This window comes from Equus quagga, chromosome 1 (assembly GCF_021613505.1).
Source record: "Equus quagga isolate Etosha38 chromosome 1, UCLA_HA_Equagga_1.0, whole genome shotgun sequence".
Lineage (NCBI taxonomy): Eukaryota > Metazoa > Chordata > Mammalia > Perissodactyla > Equidae > Equus > Equus quagga.
Window position 1 is genome coordinate 37039157 of NC_060267.1, and position 13658 is coordinate 37052814.

General features: G+C 34.6%; 1 protein-coding gene across 9 annotated transcripts in view; it reads left to right on the forward strand.

The window, feature by feature from the left end:
* Nucleotides 1–13658, forward strand: part of C2CD5 (C2 calcium dependent domain containing 5) — an 88718-nt gene that overhangs the window by 17343 nt on the left and 57717 nt on the right. For all 9 annotated transcript variants that reach the window (XM_046659885.1, XM_046659899.1, XM_046659917.1 and 6 more), the window contains exons 5-8: nucleotides 1704–1799; nucleotides 4138–4293; nucleotides 5468–5666; nucleotides 11552–11703. In XM_046659885.1, coding sequence (XP_046515841.1) covers nucleotides 1704–1799; nucleotides 4138–4293; nucleotides 5468–5666; nucleotides 11552–11703 — 603 coding nt within the window. The remainder of the gene's footprint in view (nucleotides 1–1703; nucleotides 1800–4137; nucleotides 4294–5467; nucleotides 5667–11551; nucleotides 11704–13658) is intronic.

The window sequence follows — 13658 nt, forward strand, 5'->3', positions numbered from 1 at the left end:
GATTTATTATTTAAATTAAGTAGTAAGTATTTTTTTCAATTTCAATTTTAATTTATAATATGGTAAATATTGATAGATATCATCCACATAAACAAAAACTCTTTGAAGTCCTCAGTCATTTTTAGGATTGTAAAGGGGTCCTGCGATCAAAACGTTTGAGAACAGCTAGTCTAAAAATATGCTGTCTCTTTAGAATGGCACATGGACCCATAAGGAACTGGCAGGCGCTTCTCTCTACAGTCTTGCATCTTTCTGCCTATTTTACATTTTTGACCTGGCAATTCCATTGATAGTAGTTTTTTATAAGAAAATAAGATATTTGCTGAGATTTATGTATATTTATTGTGACATTATTTACCTTCTGTTATTATTTACTAATGTCTAAAATGGAAAGCAAGATTTACTTACATTAGAGCATATATTGACCATAAATTATACAGCCAGAGCAAAAAGCATATTTTCAGAATACAGTGGCATCAGGAAATGTGCATGATAAATTAAGAATTGCAAAATTCAGATTATAAAACATCATAAGATGATCCCGAATTGTTTAGAAACAAAAGAATTGCATGTATATGATGTTATTGGGTAAATGGGCAGAACACATACTGAGATGTTTATCCTTGGATAGTTTCATTTCTGGACTGTAATACTAATTTTCCTCTTTTGCTTTTTTCCATATTTTCTATGGTATATGTATTATAATATATGTATTATCTTTGTAATCAGGAAATAAAATCCAGTCAAATGTTACATTACCAGTAAAAAAAAGCCACTGGAGAATTAATCTGGGCTTGGATTAAAGGCAGTGGCTATAAGAGTGAATGAATTTTCTGAACCTTTTATATTAAATATTGTTTATAGTTGGTTTAATATGTTATATGGGCCCCTTGTTAGTAACATAATTTTCTTGTATTATTTCAGTGGGTAAATGAACAGGTCACTCTTCTTATAAGATCTTCCTTCATAAGCATGAATCTGACATGAAGTCAGGATGGTCAAGCGAAAATATTTAGTAAATGTTTAGAGATAGGGCCTGGGTCATTTTTATTTGTTAGGATATTTTCTGATAAACTTTTATTCTTGGAATTTCTTAGTTAGCTTACTTTAACTGATTATATTTGTTGTAAAGAATAAAACCTCTTTTGTGTTAAATTGGGTTCTTACATTACTTGTGAAGAATATTTACTCTGGGATAATAAAGATCTGACTTTTAATCCTGGCTCCACCACTTACTAGCTAATGATACTATGTAAATTAGTTATCTTTTATTAAACTTTAATTTCTTCCTCTATAAAATGGGGATAATACTACTACAGAAATTCCCTTACTGGGTTGTGTGAGCACTGTGAGATACTACGTGTAAAGCACTTAGAACATTATCAGTGCTCAGCAAATGTCATTGTCATCGTCATCATCATCCTCCTCAATTTAAATGGGACTCCTTTCCGGTTAGTCTTGGTTCAAATAATTGGAGACTTGTTGTAAAAATGAAAATTATTCATTCTCTAATGCATACATGTTCTTCAGAAAATGTAATAAAGAAACCCACTTAGAATCAAAGTAACTGGGAAGCAAGTTGAGCATTGCTGTTATGATTGATCCATTATTTTGAAATCCTTAATTGGCACTTATTTGCTTGATTATTTAATTGTACTTTATTTTCTAACAGTAGAAACTTGATTTTCCTTTTGTAATTATAGGTATCCGTGGAGAAATCAATGTAGTTGTCAAAGTAGACCTCTTTAATGATTTAAATCGATTTAGGCAGTCGTCCTGTGGAGTCAAATTCTTTTGCAGTAAGTAAATACATTTTATTACTTACTTAGAAATTTAATAATTGTTAAATATGGAAAATCAAATTAATATTTCAGAAGGCTAATGGAAAACCTATTATACTTTGGTTTTAATGCCAAAGAGAAAATTGTTAATTTTTCAGAACCAATTACTGTAGCTTTAGGGACCATTTATCTGATTTTAAAGTAAATGATATCTAATTTTTTACAAGTTTATAGAAATTTTTCTTAGAAAAATCCAATGGGGCATGCATGCATGTGGTTGTCATGACAACACCACCAGAGGCCAGGAGGAGGCTGTGCCAGGCTGGCCTTTCCCCCTCCTGCCCCTGGTGCTGCCCCTTCTCCAGCCCCTGCTGCAGCCTCCATCCCACCTATGAACGTGACCGGAAAGAATCCCATGAAACGTTGCTGGTAACAGTCGCTTAATGCCAGTAGAAAGAGTAAGAAGTGGCAATTTTTGGATTCTTTCCAGGCTTTTATAGAAGAGTCTGTATATTAAAACAACTTAATCTCATTTACTTAAACCTTCTGTTTAATATTATTGGGTCTGAAGCTGGAGAATTGATTAAAAATTAAAGCATTCCTTAAGAATACCATTCTGAAATACCCGTGAATGACTGGAAACAAAATGAAAAATAAAGGTGAGATTTTTTTTCCTGTAGTGCTACAAATTAATTCATCCTTAGAGAAATGACGTGTCTGGGTGACTGTGATCTGGGAATGGAAAGTGTGATAGCATTTGCTACAGTCCTAACTCAAAACCAAACGATTAAGGGCATAAACCTAACCGACCTATACTATGTGGCAAACAAGAAGAGCCCAGTGTTCATCTAGGCCACATGTTGAAAGAAAATCACTGCCTTGTGGAGCTACACGTGTGTAAGCATGATATAAAAAATTGTGGTACGAAACAGGTGATGTCCTGTATCTGAACAGTGGCGGGCACTATCTTGATGTCAGCTGGTCGTCAGTCATCAGCCACAACAGAGAGGGAGGAGGACTTGTTGCACTTTCTTAATCAACGGAAACAAATCCCACACTCTCTAATGTCTACATTTGGGGAAACAGATTTGATGAGGCTACGTTTGTAGCAAATTTAGACTTAATTCAAGTGGGCTGTCTAAAACCAGACAGTACAGGTGTGGAGCCGTTTGTGGTGGATGGGTTTGTAACTTGCAGAAGTCTCCGGTGGCCTTAAAAAAGCAGAATTATTGGGCACCAACTTATGGAGAAGCTTTACTCATCTAATGCAGACTTCACTTCTGTACCAGTAGATCAACAGCAATGAAAAACAAGCTCTAAGACAATTTTCACATATTTGTCGTATTACTTTCACAGAGATTAATATTTTATTACTATTAAATTTTTCGTTCATAAATTAGAACAAACTACTTTTGTCAAATATGTAAAAGATGTAACTATATTAAACTTTGTGTGGCTATCAAAAAAAGAGAGAAAAATCCAGTGGTATATCCTCTAGTATAGGACACTGAAAGGTAGGAGCAGAGCATGATAGCCAGGCACTGTGGTGCTATCCAAAATGACATAGGCTCCTACAGGTATGGAGTCCCGAGAATACTGTGAAATACTACGGGTCAGAATTGGGCAGATCTGGGCAATTCATAGCCAGCCTGGATTAATAGGGTTGCAGACTCCTAGGTAGTTGAGTTAGCTTCAAGGCACGAATGTCTGTTATAAGAGACTAGTTTGGTGTAGGTGTTCTCGGGTTCTCCTCTTTTTGAATCTGACCAGATCTTATATAAATCCAGTGACATTTGGGGTTTTTTTGTGTTAAATGAGTCTGTTAAGTAGTAACGGCTGAACCAGTTGGCCATATACCATGGATTATTAGAAACTGAGGGCTGTATGGCTCCTCAGATATGTCAGAAAGGTCATTTGATTTTTGAGGCTGCAGTACGTGGTGTACCGAAGAACTTTTTCAAAGCCCTTTGAATAATTAAAGTTTTTTGTATGCATTATCTGCCTTCTACCTATTTATGTGATAATCATCTAGCTGACTGATTTCTTAAACTTTGTGTTGAAAGGTATTTAACATAGTCTAGAGCTGTTTTCTAAATTATAAACATGCAATTTATGTCTACTATGCTTACATGAGAAAGGTGAGAGTCTCCATGTGAGAAAATGATTATTTCTAAGAATAAAATGGAACTTAGACGACTGTTTGATTGGAAGTATTATAATTATATTGAGATTATCACAGTAAAAGATGTTCTTGTAACTTGTATCCTAAAGGTAAGAGCTTAATTGTACATTTCTTAAAAATTGAATTTCACCTTGTGATAAGTAGAAGCATAACAGACTTTTTTTTTTTTAACAGCAACATCTATTCCAAAGTGCTATAGAGCTGTGATAATTCATGGGTTTGTAGAAGAACTTGTAGTCAATGAAGACCCGGAATATCAATGGATTGATCGAATTCGTACACCAAGGGCGTCAAATGAGGCCAGACAGAGACTCATTTCTTTAATGTCAGGTATTTAAAAAAGATAGTGTCATTACTGATCGACTTAATGTTCCCAAATTTTTCGCTTCCTTTTGACATGCCACCTGAAATTTGACAACGAAGACTGAATTGTAAGCGACTGATTCCTTACTTCTGGCCCCATCCCCCTGAATTGCCATTTTAGAACAAGAAGAAATCTGAATCAGCATCTTATAGTTCCTCTTAACTAGGTAGTAAAGGAAGTTGTGCTCATGAAGTGGCCTAGTGGAAAGTGCCCAGAGCAAGGAGGTTGGAAATGGGCTCTAGTTTTCTCCTCTCTAGCATTTATTTGTGATCAGAACTCAGGTCATCACTCTAATGCTTTTTGTTCTAATGTTGTCTTTTCATGGTCCTTCTCTGACAAGTTGTAGCTCCTTCTACCCTTCCCGCCACTCTTACCTCATTACTTTTCTTTGTTTGTCTTTGAAGAACTTATTTACTGTCTAAAATTTATATTTATATATATGTGAGTGTGTATATATGCACACACACTCTCACACATATATATCAGACAATAAATAAGTGTAAATGTTATATTTAATAAGTATAAATGTATTTATATATAATAAATTTATATATTTTAAATAGAAAAATATAAATATCTTAATACTTATATTAATTATATTTAATATTTATAAGTTTAAATGTCATTTAATATAGTATATTTAATTATATGTTATGTTTGTAGTCTACATATTTGTATTATGTGATATCATATATAATGTATTATATATTACAATTAGAATATATTATATGCTATATATTCTATATGTTATATTTATATTATATGTACTATTTATATTGTTTACTTGTTTTTTGTCTGTTTCTCCAACTGTTATGTAAACTCCACTAGAATTGGGGCTTTATCTTTCTTGTTCATCTCTGCATCTCTAGCACTTAGAAAGGAAGAATGCCAGGTACAAAGTACACATCCAAAAATTACTTGGTAAATGAATGCATGAATGAGTGAACCTTACTTGCCACATTGGTAAAATGTTGCTAATAGTCTTACCTCCCTAAAAGTAGAAGGCAGATCATCTTTTAGCTTCCTTTCATGTTCTAAAAACCTATGATTTTTTGGACTCTTTTCTGTTACTGCCATTTCCAGCTTTGTATTATGTTATGTGGCAATATGAAGCAGAATGAGTTTTCTTCCCTTTTGCAGGTGAACTGCAGAGGAAGATTGGCTTGAAAGTGCTTGAAATGAGAGGAAATGCGGTTGTTGGGTACTTACAGTGTTTTGATCTGGAAGGCGAATCTGGGTTAGTGGTACGAGCCATAGGAACAGCGTGTACACTGGATAAATTAAGTAGCCCAGCAGCGTTTCTTCCTGCATGTAATTCCCCATCCAAAGAAATGAAGGAGTAAGTATGAATCAATGAATTGTTCTTATGGAGCTTTTTATCTTTTAACCTATACATTTTCATTGGATTTGAAACATTTTAGTAGATTTGTTCAATGTACATTTGGTTCTCTGGTGATTGTTCTTCTCAGAGATGACTGTCAAAACTGAAAGCTTAAAATTATTTAGATATTCCTAATATTTTATTTATACTGTGTTGATAATGAAATTCAAATTAAGCAATGTAAAATTAAACTCATTCCAGATCTTTAGAACTGTATATCTAAGGCATAAATGAATGTTTATGCATTGTGTGGAATTTTACTAATTCTCTTGGAGAATGCTTAAAACTCTATACCTGATAATCCACTTAGGCTTATTATTAGCAACATAGTATAGAAGGCCGGAAAGATTGACTTGTACAGGGGTTTCATTCTCAGATGTCTACAGAAGCCAAGCTGTTTATATAAATAAAATAGTGGGGTATAATTAAATAGGGAATACTTGAGACTGAGTAAAGCTGGTTTTACAGACTTTTCTATAAAAGGCCAGATGGTAAATATTTCAGGTACTGATCATATATATAATCTCTATCTCTGTTGACTGGAATAAGCAGTTTGCTACTCTTGATCTAAAGGAATTTAGACTCATACATTTTTTATTTTTATTTATTTACTTATTTATTTATTTTGTGAGGAAGAGTCGCCCTTAGCTAACATCCATTGCCAATCCTCTTTTTTTTGCTTGAGGAAGATTAGCCCTGAGCTAACATCTGTGGCAATCTTCCTGTGCTTTGTATGTGGGATGCCTCCACAGCATGGCTGATGAGTGGTATAGGTCTGCACCCAGGATCCAAACCTGGGCCCTCGAAGTGGAGCACACAGAACTTTAACCACTCGGCCACAGGGCTGGCCCCTGACTCATACATTTTTTTAAAAAGTATGTGTGATCCAACAGAACACTTCTGTTGACTGGATTTGGCTTATGTGTCATCATTTGTGTCTAAGGCAGGAATTGTAAACGTGGTGGTACAGTCAACAGGGAATGTTTGAACCGAAAATTTTCTGTCATGAGTGAGATGAGAGGGACAATCCTGTTGGGGACTGGAAGTACTGACTATCCTATACAGCAAGGGACAACTCTGTATGGTCATGCACCGCATAGCGACATTTTAGTCAACAATGGACCGTGTATACAATGGTGGTCCCATAAGATTAGTACCATAAAGCCTAGGTGTGTAGTAGGCTATACCATCTCGGTTTGTGTAAGTACACTCTGTGATGTTCACACAATGACGATATAGCCTAATGACATTTCTGGGAACGTATCCCTGTGGTTAAGTGATGCTTGACTGCATAAGACGACTTGTTCCATACTCAGTGCCATTAATACTTTCATTAAGAACCATTGATCTAGAGATTCTTCTAGATCAGAAGTCAACAAACATTCTGTAAATGACTAGAAGGTACAGGTAAAATAATTGTCTTTGCTAACAGCAACTACTCAACTCTGCTGTTGTGTGAAAGCAGCCATCAGCAGTATGCAAATAAGAGTGTGGCTGTGTTCCAGTAAGACTTATTTACAAAACATGGCAGGATGGATTTGGCCTGTACTGTGTAGTTTGCTGACCCCTGCTCTGTATCATCAGAGAGTCAGAATTCTATAGTCAGAAAACCAGAAATGTTTCCCACTTCAGCAGTAGTCAGGAGAGGTTGACTAGAAAGCAATCACCATCTTTTTTTTAAAACAATCTTTTTTTTTTTAATAGCACTAAACCAGTGATCTTAATTAACAAAGGAAATACAGGATTCTTGGCCATGGAATGTTTACAAGACAACCCTTTTTTTTTTTTAAAAAAAAGATTGACATCTGAGCTAACAACTGTTACCAATCTTTTTTTTTCCCCTGCTTTTTTCTCCCCAAATCGCCCCAGTACACAGTTGTATATTTTAGTTGTGGGTCGCTGTAGTTGTGGCATGTGGGACGCCGCCTCAGTGTGGCCTGATGAGCAGTGCCATGTCCGCGCCCAGGATCCGAACCAGTGAAACCGTGGGCTGCCGAAGCAGAGCGTGCAAACTTAACCACTCCGCCACGGGGCCGGTCCCATTAAACAATCTTTTTTAGAATGAATTTTTTCTGTTTGTCTTAAGCTTTTTGTTTTTGTTTAATTATTTCCTTTCTGCTGGCTTTAGTTATTTGGATTAAATTTTAGTCGCAAGAAGGAGTACAGGGTTACATATATTGCCTAATTTTATTTGGAAATACATTGACAAGTGAAATAATTTTTTAAATAAATTGAAGAGTGAATTTGCTTTATATTCCATTTAAAATATGTCTTAAAAAGATATGAACTGCCTGCTGCTGTGGGTAAAGTCAGATTGCAGGTAACTTTTTGAGGGATTCAGATTTTTTTTCTCTTAGCATAGCAAATTTAAGTAAAGGCCTGGGTTCCTCCTTCTCCTGCCCCCCTCCAGCTTTATCTGCACTGCCTCAAGGGGCCTGGCTTTTGCAGCTGTGTTGTCTGAAGTTTTCCTCTTTTCACAAAATTACTTAGCGGAACGAGAAAGCTATATTACGTGTTGGTGTCTCAGAATGCTGTGTGGATAGTAGGGGAATACATTTTGCCTGCATTCAGGAAGAGTTCCATTAATGTAAATCTTCTGGGATTGTGTAAGTTTTCTCCTTTTTCATTTTGTTGTAGCCATTGCCTTAAACTGTCAAAGATTCACACCGTGAAGCATTTAAGTTGCTTCATTAAGATTTTCTGAATGGCATCTTACTATCTAAGTCATGTTATTAAAAAAAAACAAACCCTCAATACTCAGGCTGCTTTATTTCAACCAGCTTCTTTGTATTGTTGATAATGAATCAATTTGGGTGCTAGTTTAAAATTGTTTTATGATTCAGCTGATTATAATTATTCTGGTATTTAATTATAACATTGTTGATTCTAGACAGAGATTTGATAAAAGGTAGTCTGGATTATGTTCCCATCTGAATGGATTTAATATTAGAAATACCACTAAGGTATTATGGTAAGGCAACCTTTCCTGCAAGGTTGATGAGAACTAGAACTCCAAGAATTCATTATGGTGATGCTCCAGTGTATTTGGATTTTAATTTGATATCATAATGTGAACAATTTACAATGTTCATTTTATTTTACCTTTATTAATGGTACGTTCTACTCTATCAGTTTGTTTTTTTCTTTTAGATGTTTAGTAATGCATAGTATAAATCTCTTGGGTGTTTTGTAGCTGAACTATCTTGATGGTAGAAGTGCTTTTAAATATGATTTATTGCTTCTCTACTTTAAAAAGAAAAGTTCTTCCTAATAGACATTAGGTGTAATTTCTCTTTTCTACAGCATTGGTCCTTAGACTTTTTAGAAACTCCATTAGTCACTTCAACAGAGAAAGAAAAACCAAAAATGAAAACCTCACTCAGTTGTTTGAATATAAATAAGTCACCAATGAGATATTTGACTTTCATCAGTTATATTAAGCACATTTTTAATTTAAACTAGCAGCAAAAGCAGAAACATTTGTCCTATGTAAAATCAGTGATATTTTCAGAAAGTAGTCTGTGGACTCTATGAAAGACCATTACTGCCAATTAATGATAGCTTATGTTTGAACCTTGACCAATTGTGATTGTTGGAAATGGCCACTGGGAATAGAAAAGAAAAGGCCAAGAAGAGTTGGGCTCTTGGCCTGCTTTTAATTTGAATTCTAAAAAAATGGGGATATGGTAGTTTTTCAGAATGTATTCACATGTGATTCTTTCCCCCTCCTTGTGTGTAAGCAAAGGCATTGCACAGTGAAATAACTGCTAATATGAAGTCCAGGATTCTTAGTTATATAATTGACCTTTTTTTTCCCCTCCAATGTAACTATGCCCTTTAGCCAGATTTCTTTGTGAAAAATTTAAATGTTGTGTATGAATATTTATTAGTGTATCTGATCCAAATATATCTACATGTGCGTAGATATGGTCCTTGTAGGATGTGTAAGTTGTATCTTACAAAATTTCAGTTCAGAATGTAGTTTAAATGGTAAGTTCTGTTTATGTTTAAATAATATATTCTGTTTGAGAGCTGGACAAAAAACATGTACATTGGTATTGGTGTGTTTTTAAAGCAGTGTCCCCTTGCTTTGTTTTGTTCCCAGTGTAACCTGGTTTTGAGCTAAGTACTTGGTGTCCGGAAATACTGGAATGTTTCTGTCTGCTTATATCCATTCAGTTCACTCATCTCTCTTTATGCTGTCATTTTTCATATTGTTAAGTGCCCCTGTGTTGAGATTCTAGACAGAAACAGTCCTGTTAGTTAAACTTTCTTCATTGAAAAATGTAATTAATTATATCAGCAATTATTCATATCTCAGTTTCAAAGGTAATATAAGAACTTTATATGTGGCTTTTCCCTTTTATGAGTGTTTTCTCTCTAAAATACCATCTAGAAGCTCTATGGTGATCAAAATAATAACATTTTAAAGCAACTTAAAATCCGAATCTTAGTCTTTTTCTTATTTAATTCCACTGACTATTCTGCTTGCTCTTTTTCTTACAGTCCTAATTTATTACTCTGGTCCTTTAAAACTAATAACTCTATCCTAACAAATTAATATTGAGCTATTCTTTTTTAATTGCAACTTGTTTTTTGCATGCTAGGGATTGAGAAATAATTCCTCTTCCTTAACTAAAGGTCCTTTGAAATTATTTTAACATAACTTTGCTCTCTGTTGTATGTATTGTGTTCTTTTCTTCCACTTTGACCACAAATTCCCTCAGGTCTCCGCTGGTTCACCCTCCAAGCCATGGATGCCGCTCGACTCACAACAGCCCAATTCACACTGCTACTGGCTCACGACTTACTCAGAACTTCTCTGTGTCTGTTCCCACTCTCATCTATACTGGTACGAGACTGCTCAGACTCCCGAGCTGGGGAAGGCAGACCACGGGCAGAGTGGCTGCCGAGGGCAGGCAGGCAGGTAGTGCAGGCAGATACCATGAGTCTTTGCTTCCTCCTTTTCTCACTTGAAGTCCAGCCGCAGTGAAGAAACACTGTATTTAGGCGCCACAGAGGCTCTAACTACGTGGAAGTGAAAGTGTTCTTCTGGCTTCCAAAGTCTCTTCCATAGACCCTCTAAGGACCCTATCTTGTGTACGTGTACTGTGAGTTTTTAGGAGACTCCTCCAGTGTGTGTTTCTGCCATTATTTCTGCATTTGGCTAGAAATGAAATTGATCATTGGATTCTAAATGAAGTAGATCCCAAAGCTTCTGATTTGCTCATTTTCTTTATGTACAAAACCTATTACAGTAGGGTCTGTTTGATTCTGTGGAAGAGAACTATTGGAAAACAGGTAAGCGACTATTCTGCATCAAATGCAGTTGTTTCTGTGTAGCTGTATTCATTTTCCACTCTGCTCTGTTTTTAGCTGTGGCACTCTTGTTGCTATAGGATAAGGAAACATATTTTTCTTTGGAAGATTATGTGTGTGTGCAAATATAAAAACGATTGTGAATATTTACACACACCATTTACAGTCATCATTTTTTCTTTCGTAACTTAAAAGAGCATTGTTTATTTGAAAATGTTTTTAGTCACGTATTTATTCTTTTCGTTTATTTCTCCTTTTAATATTTTTTACCCCCTTAGTCTGTCATTTCATGCTTTTTTGCTTTTTAACTTGGCTTATTAACTGTTTCAATGCAGATAATTATTTATCTGGAGAATGATGAATGGTTAAACAGCATTTGGTTGTCTTTGGCCTCAGACCCAGCTCCACACTTAAGAAATGACTGCTGGCCCTGCCCCAATACTTTCCTGGTGTTTGGATCATGCTGCCTTCTGTCAAGTCCTTGGCACATGATTACTTAATATTTCTCCACCTTCTTCTGGCAGGATTCCCTTCAATGAAGATCCCAATCCCAATACTCACTCATCAGGACCCTCAACCCCTCTGAAAAACCAAACCTATTCCTTTTCACCTTCCAAGTCCTACAGTCGACAGTCCTCTTCTTCTGACACAGATTTGAGTTTGACACCCAAAACTGGTAAGGCGCTTCCACCCATCTTTTTTTTTGTCTTTTCTTTTCAAATTTGTTTCTGTTCCTTATTGGCTTTCCATCCAAGCCTTTCTTCCTGTTTTTGGCATTTAAGTTAAAAGATAATGTAAATGCTGATCATTTTCAGTTACTACAATTAAAATATGAACATTTTGTACAGTTCAGAAATTTCCTTGCTCAGAGATCTACATTTGTTGATTTAATGGTAGGATAGATGTAAAGTCAAAGATGTTTTTTTGCATGTAGACGTTTTTCATTTCATGCTCACATTAAAAGGAATAACATCTTAAAGCATTTGAATAGAAAGTAACACTAGTAGCTTGCAATCTGCTTCCTCATACAGTATAAGCATTTTTGAATTCATTGTTTCTTTCCATTTCTGAATTTAATTCTAAGATTTTATTATGAAAAAAATCTTAAGAACTACTGAAATGGTTATATTGAAGTACATATATCTATTTATTTACTAACTTCTTGTTATTTAAAATGTTTGGTTTTGCTAGGCTTACTCTCTAGGTTATAAAATAGCATTTTTACTTATTCTTGCATATTTCTCAGTGTATTAAATTTATAATTTTCCCTTTCTTATTTGTATTTTGATAATCTCTGTGAGTTTTTATATGTTTTATGATAAAAAAATTGATAAAAAAGTCAAATTAATTTCATACTCCCGAAAGCAGAATTAGCTTATTTAAATCAATAAATTATTATTCTTAAGAAAAAATAAATAAAATGTCTAAAAATTAATAGTTTGCAATTTTTGTAAATGATTTTGTCTGGCAGTTTCCTCTCCAGATTGATGAAAACACTTTGCATAGTTCTTGTTTGTGTTATTTTTAATTTATCATGTTTAATAACCTTATTTTTGTGCTAGACAAGAAGTTTATAAAATGACTCCAGATTTTATGAAAATAATAAAAAGAAATCTAATTCTAGAACCAGTGTTACTTCCAAAGTAAAGAAAGGATGTTCAAAAAAAGCCTGTAGATTTAATATCTATTTTTATAAATGTCACAAAATATAAAGAAGATAATTATGAATACCTAATTCTTTGAAGAGAAAAGCTTTATTTTTACATATACGTGATTATGAATAACATCTAAAAATAATGTGATATTTGATAGTAATGGATGCTTTGGAATGTGGCATCTTAACCATATTCATGTCATAAAAACTGAACCATTCAAATTGTAGTGAAGTGTTTTTTTTTTAAAATAAAGAATGAGATTCTGGCCTTGAAATTCATGACAATCGAAACAAGAAAGACAGGATAGTATTTGAAGAATAATTTTTCTTGAAAATATTTTTGAGACTTTGTGCACTGGCTGTTTATTTGTATATTGCAGGCCACTTTGCAATATTCTTGTCTTTATTTTCCATTGCTATAGCACAGACAAATTTTTGAAAGTATTTCCTTGGTCTTTCTATTTCTTTTTCTTTAATTCACCAAAAAGGCCAAACCTAAAGAAGATTGTCAAGTAATAAATTAACTCAACCAGATGTTTCTTCCCTTAGCTTTCTAGTAGGCAATCAGTTGTATTATCAGTGAAAACTTATTTGCATTTTATTTTGTAGCTCCAGAGTTTTAGTTTTTAAAAATTCCTTTAGGGGGCTGGCCCTGTGGCCGAGTGGTTAGGTCTGCGCCCTCCGCTTCAGTGGCCCAGGGTTTCACCGGTTTGGATCCTGGGTGTGGACATGGTGCTGCTCATCGGGCCATGCTGAGGTGGCGTCCCACATGCCACAACTAGAAGGACCCACAACTAAAAATACACAACTATGTACCAGGGGGCTTTGGGGAGAAAAAAGGAAAAATAAAATCTAAAAAAAGAAAAGAAAAGTTCCTTTACAATAGAGGCATTATTCTCATGTATTTCTGTATTTATAAGCTGCCTCTAAATAAATTATTTTGTTTTGCCTGTAATTATTCACTACCTCAGTAGCAT